The sequence below is a fragment of the Mus caroli genome, chromosome X, assembly GCF_900094665.2.
Source record: "Mus caroli chromosome X, CAROLI_EIJ_v1.1, whole genome shotgun sequence".
Taxonomy (NCBI): Eukaryota; Metazoa; Chordata; class Mammalia; order Rodentia; family Muridae; genus Mus; species Mus caroli.
In genome coordinates, this window is record NC_034589.1 from 93,446,261 (window position 1) to 93,460,248 (window position 13,988).

Genomic DNA, 13,988 nt, shown 5'->3' on the forward strand with positions numbered 1-13,988 from the left:
CAAAAACAAAACAAAAAAAAAAAAAAAAAAAAAAAAAAAAAAAAGGAGTGCATTGCGAGGACAGGAAGACGGGGTCCAACAGAGTGTGGGTAGTGACTGGACTGGGAGCAGGCAGGCTGACAGAAGTGGGCACCGAGTGGGATTCTGGGGCTGGTACGCGAGTATGCGCATGTGGAGTGTGTTTGTGTGTATAAAAAGAACACAAGGACGGTGCTTTCTGGAGGTACTTGGGACAGGGTTTGTTTGCTCTAGGTCAGTGGGCCGGGTGCTGACCGGGTGTGCATAAGGGAGAGCAGGCCAGCAGCTTTTGGGAAGCGCCAACTTCCCGAGAACTCCCTGGGAACCAGACTAAGCGGGACACAGGCATAACCGCAAGAGCCGCACATTCAGATTCGTGCCATCGAGAGAGCAGCGTCCTTAAGAGCTCCCCGAAGCCCCACCCCTTCCTGCTCGGTGGGCGTGGTATGGGGCAAGGACCCCGTCACAGAGCTTTCTATTGGTTCGAAGGAGCAGGGTTGGCCTTGTGCTCGCCTGAGCAGGAGGGTAGAAAGCTCAGCGGCAGCGGAGGGAGTCTATGCGCGCTGGACAGCAGTGGGGGGTGTGTGTGATTCGCACTGACTGCAGACACTCGGGCTCAATCGCCGGGGATTAAGGACTTGGCGACCGGGCTGCCGGGCTACCCGGCCGAGGCTTCAGAGGCGCAAATCGATGGGACTGATTTGCTCCGCAGGGCCGTACTAGTCTTTTAAGTATACTGAGAAGGGCCGGTGCTAAAGTAGAAGCTGTCGTGGGACGCGCCGGCGCGGAGTCCCACTGTGGCCCGGAGGAACGGAGTCCGTGTTAGGGGGACCCAGTCGGGAGCCTGGGGACCGAGCTCGCATTGTTGGGAGACAACCCGCCTCTTCTTCCCAGAGGCGTCAATCCCAGGACGGTCGAGGCGTCGGGGCAGCCACTGAGCGCTCTTCAGGGAGACCCGATCGGGGAGAGGACTCGCAGTCTCAAACAGTCTGGGAGAGCCGAGCGGAATCCGGCGGGATCACTCGGGGGCGGCGAGCCCCCGTCGCGCCTCGTGCGGCGGAGAGGCCAGGGAAGAAAGTCCTCGGAGGCCGCAGCCCATGCGCGGGTTGGGGACGCCTGCCCAGTGAGTCCTCCTGGCCAGCCGGGCGAAGGAGAGCGACCCCGAGGCCGGCGGGAGGGGAGTGCTTCAAGGCCGGCGGCTGCGGAGGATGGGCGCCTGAGTGGCTCCGAGCGCTGCGCGGCACGGGCAGGCGAGGCGAGCTTTGCTGAGGAGGCGCTAGGGGATCCTGAAGTGCATTCTGCCCCCGGGAAAATGGCCCGGCCTGGGCAGCGTTGGCTCAGCAAGTGGCTTGTGGCTATGGTCGTGCTGACGCTGTGCCGGCTTGCCACGCCGTTGGCCAAGAACCTGGAGCCCGTGTCCTGGAGCTCTCTTAACCCTAAGTGAGTAACTTATCTACTCTGGTCCCTGGGGGTGGGAGGCACTTCTTCGGGGTGAGGTCGTGCACCCCCAAGTGCGTGGGGGTTTGTCCGTAGGAGGTTCGGCGCCCTATTTTATATCTGGCCTTTTCTAGTGTTTTCTTGCGGGCAGTCGGGGTAGGGTGCGGAAGGGTGGGGTGGGGGCACTTAGCTGCGTTTAGATCCTTCGGTTCGGCCCTACTCTCAAGTCCGGATCGCGTCCGTTGGTCACACCAGGCAGATATAGAATGTCTGGGCGCTCCAGAGCGCACCCGAGAGCTGGGTGGGGGCGAGTAAGCAGCCCACTCCAGGGCCTCTGGGAACGTGGTGGTTTTCACTCACAGCCACCCCAAGGGTGAGATCGACCTGAGCAAGGGACCAGGCCAGAACACAGGTTCCTCATTTGCTTAGGTGTCAGGGCAGGCGGCTCAGGACCTAGCGCCCCGGGGCGAGTGGCAGCATCTGTATATCTTCTCCAGCTTCTCCCATTTTCATTTGTCTTTCTTCCCTGTCTGTTTGCCTCCCTGTCTTTCTCTTTGCCGTCTCTTCTTGCACACTCCCCCCCCCCTCCATTTCTCTCTGCCGGGGAGGTAGAAAGGCGGGCGCTGCTTCCAGGCTCACAAAGGCGGCGGGTGGAGAAGGGCGGAGTGGAAGAGGGTTTGTTTGAGGAGGGGGTTCGATCCAGTGCCCGTCGGGGGTCCAGTTGAGCTAGGCACCAGAGCTGCTTCTAGAGCTAGTCAGGGCTGAGAATGGTAGTGGAGCCAGCGAGGGAGGTGGGTGGGGAACGTGTGATTCCTGTCCAGGCAGGTCCAACCCCCCACCCCAGGACTTGAGAGCCATGCTTAGATTTCTCCTATGGTTTGGGGGATAGTGATATAAAGGAGGTCCTTTTCTTTCTTCTCCTTCTCCTTCCTAACTCTGCCCCCTCCCATCTCTAAACAACACACACCTTTCAGGGCGGTGGCTCAGTGGTTTCTGGGCTGTTGGTGGGGAGTAGCTTAGGCTGTTGTGACCTCTGGACCTTTTTCTCTTTTGGCATCTAGGACTCACCGTGGAACTCAGGGTTGTAATCTCTCTTCCCATTTTCTGGCAGTCCAGTTGTGGACAACACAGTTAGTGGAAAACTGGGAGGGGGAGGGGGAGGCGCTTGACCTGTTCCCAGATTCCTGTTTCTGGAATTTCCTCCTGTCCACTCTTGTGGGCTCTCTGCTAACTTCCTAGGTTCTTGCCTGCCTTAGCCCCTTGAGTCCCAGGGATGAAAGTGAGAGAAGAGGTCTTCTTGTTTTCTCCTTGGGTTAAGGTAGGATCCCATTACAGGTCCTTGGCTAAACTAGGGTCAGGATAGAGGTTTCTGTCTCTGTACAAGGAAAGGGGCTGACTGGCCAGGATTTCTACCTTACTCAGAAGCCTGTTTGGTCACCATGCCTTCACTGCTGGGGCTCAAATGGTTTGGGGGAACCCTCTAGGCTGTTAAGCCCACGGGAAGAGCTTGTGAAGTGCCCAGTTCTTCGATGTGTAAGGGTGGAGGCTGGAAGTGCTCCTTAGCTAGGGGACTTGCAATCCCCCTAGGGTAGCCCGTCCCAGGAGCTCATGGGAGTGACCTAATTGCTCTCTTGGGTCTAGATACCATGCAGCTCCGCAGCTGGAGAAGAGCCCTCCTGCAGAGTTGAGGTTGCTGGGAGAAACAGGATCCCTGGGAGCGCCCCTCTTTATGTGTTCTCTGCCTTTAGAGCCACAGAGCAGTTTCCAAGCTTGAGACGGCTGTGTCCCCCCTGCTCTCTATCCAGTCCATGTCAAGCTGAGGACAGGTGTCCTGGGGATTTGGAGAGGACTGACTTTGGACTCAAGTAGAACCTGCCTAGATTCTATCCCATAATTGAGCAGATTCTGGGAACAGTTTAGACTGATCCTGGTGGTTCCCAGACCCCATTTCATCGATGCTCAGGGGTCTGGAATGCAGTCTATGTCTGTGTTTATTGGCACAGGGTGCAGGGCAGGAGGACAGGACCAAGGCACTGCCCTCAGCTCCGGGGGCTGCCTGTGCCACCGCACCCAACCCTCAGGCTGCCCTGGCTTTTTAAATAAATACTGTCTCTCTCTGCTTCCGTGTGTCCTACTGAGTTCTCCCTCTCAGGCCGACATTGTTGCCTGCTCACACCCTGTGAGAGTGGAACTCACCTCTCTCTCTCTCTCTCTCTCTCTCTCTCTCTCTCTCTCTCTCTCTCTCTCTCTCTCTCCAGCCAGGCTCGCCTGCTCTCTCTCTTTCTCACACTCCCTCTCACTCTTAGTCACTCTCTGCCTCTTTTTCTCAAGTCCTTTTGTTTCTCGCACATGCCCGTGCTCTCCCTTGCAGGCTCATTTTCTCTTATCCCTCCCCTCTTCCTCTCCTGGCTTTTGGTCCCCTCTCCTCAGCCCTGTCAGGAGCTGGCACCCCTCCCTCTAAAAATCTCCCAGTGCCTATAAACCCTGCTTAATTGCTTCCTCCTAGGGAAAAAAAAATCAAAATAAAGAAGTGATGGGGTCTGCTTCTAGGTTCCAGGGCGCACGCAGCCCCAGCTCTAGGGAGCTGGAAGGGCCGGCTGAAGACTGCCAGTCTGTCTTATCTATCTTCTGAACTGCTGCTAAGGGGCTGTCTGGGTGGTAGTCCCTGGGTGATAAGAACTTCTGCTTCCTGGGCCCCTCCTGTCAGATTTGCCCCAAGAGTAGAGGGTGGGAAGATGGGTTTGGTCCTTTTGGGGTTTGGTGGAAAGCAGATTGAGCATGTTCGGGGGGCCTGGGGAGAGGCCATGGGCAGCCACTTCCCCCAGCTGCCTCCCCTTGGGGAACTTGGGGCAGCCAGTGTTAGCTTCACACTTGAGTCCTCAGCCAAGTCCAGGTGCTGCACCTCAGTCTCTCAGTCCCATTCTGATCCTATACTGCTCCCCACTCAGGTCCCCCCCACACCTCCAAGGAGTGGGAATGTGTTTCAGATCACATTACAAACCTTCCCTACAAGGAGGGTGGGCTAGGGGCTCAGTTTGGCATTCAGGACCCTTGACCCCCATCCAGCTTGGGTGGGGCAGCTGCAGACCCCAACCCATGCTTGCCTGTTACAAGCTAAAGGGTTGGCCCCAGCCCTCACAACTGTTCTAGCTCAGTCCTGGGGAGGCCAGCCCAAGGGACTTCTTTCCAGAGGGACTGGGGACCTGGCTATTCTATTTTATGTTTAATTGGCTACAGGTGAAAGAAAGCCTGGGCGCCCTAAAGGTTCCTGTTCTCTGACCCCACCCAGGGAAGCAAGGCAAAGGCCAGAAGAGCCTGAGAGGGAGCTGAGGTGGGGACTGAGTTGGGGGTTCTCTTTCTTCTCTGGGGCTCTTGGGGCCCTTACTTGCCATACTAGCTTAGGTGCATGAGGGTGCCCAGGCCTTGGATCCTGCTTGCTGGGAAGCACTGATTTCTGGGGTTAGGGCTATGTATGGGGTCACTGGGGCAACAAGGAGACTGCTGGTTGTCATGGGAACACCAGGTTTGGGGGATAGTTCACATGATTATAAGGGCATATGAAGTGGGGGTCTTCTGAGACTATGAAAGTCCCTTCTCCCTGGTATGATCTGGTGGTGGTGGTGGTTTGGGGTCAGGGTGCCAGCAAGCCAGAAGCATACTCATTCTCAGCTTGCTACTTCTAAATGATACTGTGCTTGGCATGCTAAGTAATAGGCAGGTAGTACCTTGCTACTTACAATGCATTCTCATATATGATCTCATCGGGTGCTCCCAACAGCCCTGGGAAGTAGGCAATGGCCCCATTTTCCAAGAGGAGGAGGCATATGTGCAGAAAGGGGAAATGTCTTGTCTCAGGTCAGCCGGTTACTTGTTGAGTCGGGCAGAGGCAGAACTGTGCCCTGTGCCATTCTTTCCATACCATCCTGCTGCAGGGAACAGGAATTCAAAGTAGGTTTTGAACCAGACCTCTGCTGTCCCTGGGTTCTCCCCTCTCACCTCCCAGGCGGGCCTGCATCGGCCTTATGACTCAGGTCCTGCCTGTTTGGGATAAGTAGTGTTCCAGCTTCTTCATTCAACTCTCTGAGGCTTAGCTCTGAGGGCACCCTGCACAGGTGACCTAGCCTAACTCACTGACTGGCACTCTGCCCCTCCCAGCTCTGAGTAGCTCCTTTGGTTCCTCCTGGGCCAGGAATGTCTTCCTCTTAGGAACTCCAGGGAAAACATGTCAGGGGGTGTGGTTAAGCCCCAGTAGACTAGCTCTGGTCAGGTGGGACGAAGAGGCGGGCAGAGTTTGTGTAGGTGAGGAGAGTGACTTCCTCTAGGACTCTTCTGGCTTGCCTGCCTCCGACAGAGCTGTGTGTGTGCCAGGGCCCAGCTGCTGTTCCTGCCCACCCACGCCTGGGCGGGCACTGCTGGGACACGCCAGGCCTGCTCCTGCTGCCTCGGGGGCTGGGTGGAGCTGGGGGAGTGAAAGAGGAGCCTTTAATTTCGGGGCTCCCCACCCTAGCTGGGATGAGAGCAGACTTGAGTTCTGGCTTGGGGTCTGTCCCTCACTAGTATTGCCATCCTGGGGTGAGAACAGGCCTGGTAGTGGTGGGGTCACCAAACCAAACCACATTTAGACTTGCATGGCTGGAAAGCAGGCTCCCCCCTTAAACCTCTGGTAGAGCCCGAGGAAAAGGTTGAAGGGAAGGAAGACAATCCTTCTGGCCTGGTGGGACAAGAATAGCTTTCTAAGCAGAAGTGTCCCCACTGTAAGCTCTTCCCTGTAGGCGACATACAGAAAGGTAGAGAGGAGCTCGTCTGGACTAAGGTGCAGATGGAAGAGCTATTTCTAGTCTTTCTGGGCCGTGGAGGCTACTGTCCCCAGACCCTATGAGCTTTCCGAACTTCAGAGTGCTACCTCTAATGAGAAAGTCTAAGGGGAAAGACAGGCTAGGGGAGATGGGAGAGGCCAGGCCACAAGACTGGAGCTGAAATAGTTCCAGCTGCCTTCCTAAAGTCTTTTTACTCCCTGGGGTGGCTCCCTGGGGTCCCAGGGCTATCAGAGGCTAGGGAGGGAAGGCCTCAGGTTGCCATGGTGACCTGCTTTAGGCTTCCTGCAGGGCCATGTCAATCCCCTTATTTTCTAGAAAAGGGCTTTGTCTGGGGGTGGCCCTAGGAAGGAAAGCTTGGCTTGATGGGGTGGGGACAGTCCTTTCTGAAAGGTGGTGCCTAAAGACTTTAAGTTAGAAGCTTCCTCCTCCTCTCCTCCCACTCAGAACTTGGTGAGAAAGGGAGGAGATAGGTATGGTGCCCTTAAAAGGATCACTAACACTGTGCCTGGTTTTGGGGCTTCACTTTCACTGGCTATACCCCCAACCCTAGTGATCCCATATACTTTCTTGGACTTCCTCATGGTACTTCTGAGGAAGTTTTCCTGAGTGAAAATTTACCAGTTAGGGGAAGATGCTAAGAAAGCGTGGGATTGGTTGGGGTCAGGGATGCAGGCCTCATTAGACTCCTTTCCCTTCCACACTTTAGGAGAAGGTGAGTTTTCTTCTGCCGGCTGCTATGCAAATGAGCTAATGAATATTTATGAAGTCTGTTCACTGAGGTTGGAGACACTCTGAGGGGTGTTGGGGGCAATAGTCCTTTCTTCTCCCCCTCCCCCCACCATGCAGACATCTGTTTCCTCAATGTGTCTGGGTTCAAACTAGAACCCCAAGTAGCTAAAAGCCCTGTTCAGTCCTGGGGCTCTGGAGTCTGGGTGGGTGGTGGCAGTGGAAGAGTATCCTCGAGCAGACACATTGCTCTGGTGAGGAAGCTGGGGCCCAGTGGTTAGGAAGTGAACCCGTCTGTCTTCCATGTTCATGTCCTCTATGTAGCTACAGCTCTATGTTGTCGTGGGGTGCAACGGTCTAAGAAGCAGACACTGTTGAGGTTCTGTTAAAGCCCAAGGGGTTTGAGAAGCCTTCCTCAATGGGAATAGATCTCTGATCACTCATTTGTTCATATTAAGGGCCTGGGTTCCTTTGAGCTCTGAAATGTTAGAAATGCTCTGTTCTTGCTACCTGGGGAGGACCAGGGGAAAGTGGAAAAAAAGTGCCGTGAGAATTACACAACCTTTGGTGAAACTTGTGGGCTTTGTATGGCCAAAGGGATGAGGGTATTTCATCTCAAATGTTTACTTGGGCCCCCATGCCCTGTTTGCTTACTTTCTGTCTGCTGCAGAGCTGTAGAGTTAGAGTCCAAAGGACAAAGCACCCCTTTCTGGCTTTGACCCTCCGGTACATCAAGATGGCACCTCTGAGCTTGGAGCATCACAATGACACAGAAGAAAGGCTGTTTTGTTTTGTTTTGTTTTGTTCCTTTTTTTCTATCTGCTTCAGCCACTTAGCTTCCCTCCTCTGCTAGGAAGATGTCAGGACAAGGGCACATATTTGACAGTGTGAAGGAAGGCTTCAGCCCGGAGCTTTGAGTGCGCCTTCATTGATTGTCCCTACTGTGTTGTGGGCCTCGGCAAATGGAACAACATTGCAGTAGCCTGTGACCTGGGATTCTACACCAACACCCAGAATGGCACTCTTCATTTTATCCTTCCTGTGGGTTACCTTTAGTCCCTCATGGTTCCTCCTGTCAGAGGACCCACCACCAAGCAGATGAATCCCACGCTGCTAGTTATGGCCTTGGGGAATTTACCTGTAGCCCTAGATCTCTTTCCCACCTCCTCTGATACTTTCTACTCTTGCCTGTGCAGGCTGTTTGAGTCATCAGCCAGCCTGGGTTTTGTCTTCCCCACTGCTGTCCACAGTTGCTGACTCTGCCCTGACATTTTTCTCGTTCACCTGGTATCCACCCTCATTCTGAGCTTTGAAGCCATTTTAGAACATCACAGTATCCTCGTCCGATGAGCCATCTTTTCCCTCTTGATGTCTCTCATCCTATGAAGTAGCATCCTCACCTGTAACCTACAGATAGCCTGGAGGTGTCTGTGGCTGAAGTGTGGGCTGTTTACTTTTTTGGGACCAAACCAGACAGTCAAGTCCATGGCAGTCAAGTTGTATCTTCTCTTTCTAGAGCTTGCCTAAGAAACCACAGAACTTAATGTTGGTGTCCGATTGCCTGCCTCTTGGCAGACTGTTTCAAAGAAGGATTCAATCTTATTGAGTGCCTACTGTAGTCTAGGTGCTCATCCCACCCAATCCTAGGGTTATGGGAACTAGTTTATAAGTGAAGAAACGGAAGTTTAGAGAGCTTGTCCCAGACTATGGAGCTAGGAAGCACCTAGCTTTGGAATGTGAGTCCACCCTGTGCTCTCTCTCCTGGCTCTCAGCTTCTGCCTGAGCAAGCTGAGAAATGGCCGGCGGAGCTTCATATCTTTACTCTGCTTGCCAGGTTAGCCGGTGAAGCCTGGCTCAAGGTTCATCTCCTCTTGGGATCTGTAGTAGCTGCAGTGGAGGAGCAAGAGGTTAGATTCCAGCCACATGGGATTCCTGAGGTCTTGTCTTTCATGAATTTGTGCTCTCCTGGTAAGAGCACCCTTTCTTTCCTTCCCGGAGTCAAAGTGAAAGACCGGGATTTCAGCTCTTGGTCTGGCAGTAGGGATAGGTACATCACCAGAATAAGACTGTAGAGCTGTCCCTAACCACAGATGGTGGCCATCGGCTCCTGGCTCCATTGCTTGTTTCTATCTCCCCATCATGCCCAAGATTAGCAAGATGGGGGGCAGGCTCCAGGCAGGTTGAGCTCCCCTAGCCTTTGGCTGGGAGCTGCGGGGGTGGTGGCTAAGACATGTGTGGGCTTGCTCTCTCTCTCTTTCTCTCTCTCTCTCTCTCTCTCTCTCTCTCTCTCTCTCTCTGTGTGTGTGTGTGTGTGTGTGTGTGTGTGTGTGTGCGTGCGCGCGTGTGTGTCAGTAGCAGTGGCCTTTGAAGGAATGTGAATGTGTTGGGAAGTATGGGAACAGGGCACCACCTCCAGGTAGCCTGGGCCTGACACATAGGTACCTGGCCCATTTGGCCACGTCAGCCCCCCTGCGGAAATGCCCCATTAGGACAAAGGGCTCCCCTAGCCAGGCATTGCCCCACCCTGCCAAGCACCGAAAGCCTGGCAGCCTTGCCTATGGGCCACCCCTTCCACACCCTGCTGGCAGTATGGTTCTCTCTCCCCACCCCCAGCCCAAGGATAGAGGAAGGGCAGAAGGTTGATTTGATAGCTCCACCCGGTCGGACGAGCCTGGCCCTCACTGTCATAGCACCTGGTCCTGAGATAGCCAGAGCTCCCAACCTTGACGTTGACCATTTTCTTTCTTCTGGGCAGGTTCCTAAGTGGGAAGGGCTTGGTGATCTACCCGAAGATTGGAGACAAGCTGGACATCATCTGCCCCCGAGCAGAAGCAGGGCGGCCCTACGAGTACTACAAGCTGTACCTGGTGCGGCCAGAGCAGGCGGCTGCTTGCAGCACTGTGCTTGATCCCAATGTACTGGTCACTTGCAACAAGCCACACCAGGAAATCCGCTTCACCATCAAGTTCCAAGAGTTCAGCCCCAACTACATGGGCCTGGAATTCAAAAAGTACCACGATTACTACATTACATGTGAGTCCACACCTAGCTGTCACCAGCTCTTTTGCTGGGCTTCACTCTGCCTTCCTGCAGCCTCCCTGTTTCTGAGTGATGCCGTGCTAGCACGTGCACACCTTACAGTGCTGCCTGATCTGATTCCAGCCTGCCCTTAGAATTCTGTCCCCAGCATTCAGAACCCGGCAGCTTGCCTCGACTCCAGGGCACAGATGGGAAAGGCTGCCTATCCATGTGGCTTTCTCTTCCTTTCTTGAGAATGGCAGAGTTGGAGGAATCCTTGGAGACCAGCCAGCTTTACTGCCTTATTTTCCCCCTGTAGAGGGTGGGATAGGGTGGTGGGTCTAAGGCCCCAGGAAGTGAATAGGGATCAGTGATAGTGTGTGACTAACGTCCATGAGGCCCTGGCTCACTCTTTAGCCACTAACCCTCCTCTGGTCCCTCAAAGAAGTGCATGGGCACCTTGCCTCCGATCACACAAGGAGTTGATGGGTTTTAGCCTGGCTTGCCTCACACTTCTGTAGGATTCCTCCCAGTCTAGGACAACGGCCTTCTAATGGTACCAGTTCCATTTGTTTTGGTCTGAGCAGCATCTCCCATTAAGAAGATATACCTCAGTGTTGTCCCCAAGACCAAGGCCTGGCCACAAGGAGTGCCATAAGCAGAGGGGCTCAGTATGGGTCTGGCTGGCTTTCTTACTTCCTATGGGGAGGGAGGTAGAAGGGCTTGGGGAAGGGAGGTGCAGAGCTCTACTGGTGATCGTTTGATCGTTGTTCTTGGCTCTCTCTTGATTCTGTCAGAGAGAGAGAGAGAGAGAGAGAGAGAAAAGAAAAAGTAAACTGAAAACTCCAGTTTCTGATTTCTCTGGCCTTTTCCTACAGCAACGTCCAATGGGAGCTTGGAAGGACTGGAGAACCGGGAGGGAGGTGTGTGTCGCACCCGCACTATGAAGATTGTTATGAAGGTTGGGCAAGGTGAGTGTCTGCCCAACAGCCATGTTGGCAGTTGCCTGGGGTATGTTGGTAGTGAGGAAGTAGTCACAGCGTTAGAGGGGCCGAGCTCTGATATTCAGGCCATTCTTAGCCCACCTAAGGGAGTTGAGGACACCCATGCTGGCAGAGTCCTCCCTCTGATCTGTCTTCTCTTGGCCCTCAGATCCAAATGCTGTGACACCCGAGCAGTTGACTACCAGCCGGCCAAGCAAGGAGTCAGACAACACTGTCAAGACAGCCACACAGGCTCCTGGTCGGGGATCCCAGGGTGACTCTGACGGCAAGCATGGTAAGTGAATATAGCTATTCTGCAGAGGGTGTTTCTCAGGCATCCCCTCCGTCCTGTGTCTGAAGAAGTCCCTGCTGCCTGCCTCCTGCCTGAGACATGATGTATCTCTCTGGGGGATGTGGGGCCAGGCAGGAACCCAGAGAGTTTCTTTGGATCCAAGGTGGCATTGTTTGCTGCCACAATGTTGACTGCAATGGTCCCCTGACTGACCATTGCTTCCCTCTTCTTTCCTCAGAGACTGTGAACCAGGGAGAGAAGAGTGGCCCAGGTGCAGGTGGTGGTGGCAGCGGGGACTCTGACAGCTTCTTCAACTCCAAGGTAGCATTGTTCGCAGCCGTCGGCGCTGGCTGTGTCATCTTCCTGCTCATCATCATCTTCTTGACAGTCCTACTACTCAAGCTTCGCAAGCGCCATCGCAAGCATACACAGCAGCGGGCAGCTGCCCTCTCGCTCAGTACCCTAGCCAGCCCCAAAGGGGGTAGTGGTACAGCGGGCACCGAGCCCAGCGACATCATCATCCCCTTACGGACTACAGAGAACAACTACTGCCCCCACTATGAGAAGGTGAGTGGGGACTACGGGCATCCTGTCTACATCGTCCAGGAGATGCCCCCTCAGAGCCCGGCGAACATCTACTACAAGGTTTGAAGGCCCAGCATGGCCTCAGGCCCCACAGGACACATGGCCTGGATCGGCCGCTCTCTTCTCCCCCACTCCCCTGCCCTTGCCAGCTGTGCCCACCTTTGTATTTAGTTTTGTAGTTTCTTGGCTTTTATAATCCCCTTTTTCCTGCCCCCTGGGCTTCGGAGGGGGGTGCTTGTGCCCCCAATCCCCATGCTCTTGTGCCTTCCCCCTCTGGCCAGGCCTCTGGGCTCCGTGGGGGTGCCCTTTCTAGGAGGGCAGGGTTGGACACTGACGGACTGCAGGCAGGGAGGTAGCCCCCTGGCCCTGCCCCCTCCTCATCCCTTCACCCATCCCCAGGACTGCTTGTCCACTATCATCACTGTTTTTAATGCTTTTGTGTTGATTTTTTTTAAAGCTGTCAACTCATTTTCATCTGTTTTTTGAGGAAAAAAAATGGGAAAATGTACAAGGCAGCCCCTTCCCAGGCTTTCTGAGCCTGGCCTGACCCAGTCTAAGAGGGCCTGGGGCAGGATGTGGCCAGCCAGGAAACATAAGATGGCATTTCTTTTATAGACTCCTTAGTAGTTCACGGGAGTGGGGGAGGGTAGGCCAGGGCTATTTCTGCCCACCGGGGAGAGAAGAGCGCCACCCTCCTTTTTGGACCCTCATGAGACAATGCTGTTCCTAGCAATGGGGTAGTGGCTACCACCCTTCTACCAAAAAAAAAAAAATCCCTTCCTTGTGGGATTCTTGGGCATCTCCTGCCTCCTTCACTCTCACGGTAATTAATGTCTTAATTGGCTGTTGCCTGGGGAACAGGAGAGCTGCTGCAGGCAGATGACCTCATGGGGGGTGGAGGGAGGTGAGGTGCCCAGGTGGCTATTTGCCCTGCAGAGCTGGGAGTTCCCCCCCACCATCACCACCCTGTTCTCTCCTTACCTTTGGTATCTTTGGTTCAAGGTGGAGATCTTAAGAGGGTGTAAGGCCAGGTGGCCTGCTCTTTCCCTGGGTTCTAGTACAAAGTAAGCACACACACCCCCAACTCACTCAATATGGCTCCCACTGTCCCCCCACCCCACCCCCTGCCCTGAGTTTGGAGCTGGGGCCTGGAAAGAGGAAGAGGCTGCTTGGGGCTGGGCCAGCCTGCAGTGCACTTTGAGCCCAGCTCCTTGGCAGCACGGCTGCTAACAGACTGCCACTCAACTGTGCCTCGCAGGCACTCCCAGGGCTGCCATGGAAGGAGCTGGGCCTTACACCACCCACCTCCACACTGCCTCCTGGCCAGCTGCCCACCCTGGTGCCAGGTGGGAGAGGGAGCAAAACAGCCAGCCCCTTCCAGGTGGCAGTCGGAAGGGATTTTTGTTTTTGATTCTGTTGCCATTTGTGTAAATACTAGTCTTTTTTGGAAGAAATAATGTAAAGATGTTTTGTATAAACTCTGAATTATTTTCTTGTTGCTTTTTTCTTAGAAAAAAAATGAGAACTAAAAAAAAAAAAAAATTAACCACATGGAGAAATGAGTGTAAACTAGTGTCATGATGTCGGAGAATGAAGTGTGATAGTGTGTCTGTATGTGCCTATGCCTGTACTTGTGTGTGTGAGAGAATTCCTTTGCCAAACCAGAGATGATCAGGGCCAGTGGCTGTCCTGTGAAGCAAGCTCGTTAAAGTGCCCATGCGCTTCCTGCCGCTTTCTGTCTCCTAAGTGTCTCAGCCTCCTTGTTCCGCTGCCCTGTAGCCTGAAGTCCCCCCTCCCCCCTAGCCATCCCGTCACTCCTGTGGCACAGACCATAGGCATCTGCCCTGGCTGGCACCAGGCTCAGACAGAAAAGGTTGATGGAGAGGGGGTGTTCCCATGGGGAACCTGGGTGTGTCTCCAGGTACTGCCACCACCTGGTTGGGACTAAATGTGGAACCCGATGGCAGGCCCAACCCTGTCCTGCCCCAAGATGTCTGAAGCTGTCGAGAACTGACGTTCAAAGATGGCTCACTGGGCACTAGGGTGACTTCATACTGCCCATTTGGCCTCTCAGCCAAAACAATCTTCCTTTTCCTGTCTTCACAATGGGAG

The 13,988-nt window shown here is 54.4% G+C and overlaps 1 protein-coding gene across 2 annotated transcripts in view; it reads left to right on the forward strand.

Annotated features, from left to right (window-relative positions):
• Positions 1 to 13,431, forward strand: part of Efnb1 (ephrin B1) — a 16,645-nt gene extending 3,214 nt beyond the window's left edge. The window contains exons 1-5 of one of the 2 annotated variants that reach the window (XM_021153924.1): positions 506 to 1,458; positions 9,754 to 10,031; positions 10,895 to 10,987; positions 11,169 to 11,294; positions 11,530 to 13,431. In XM_021153924.1, coding sequence (XP_021009583.1) covers positions 1,331 to 1,458; positions 9,754 to 10,031; positions 10,895 to 10,987; positions 11,169 to 11,294; positions 11,530 to 11,942 — 1,038 coding nt within the window. In that variant the 5' untranslated portion in view covers positions 506 to 1,330 and the 3' untranslated portion in view covers positions 11,943 to 13,431. Of the gene's footprint in view, positions 1 to 505; positions 1,459 to 9,753; positions 10,032 to 10,894; positions 10,988 to 11,168; positions 11,295 to 11,529 lie in introns of those variants that run through there. The other variant, XM_021153926.2, reaches the window with a different exon arrangement.
• Positions 13,432 to 13,988: the final 557 nt, after the last annotated feature.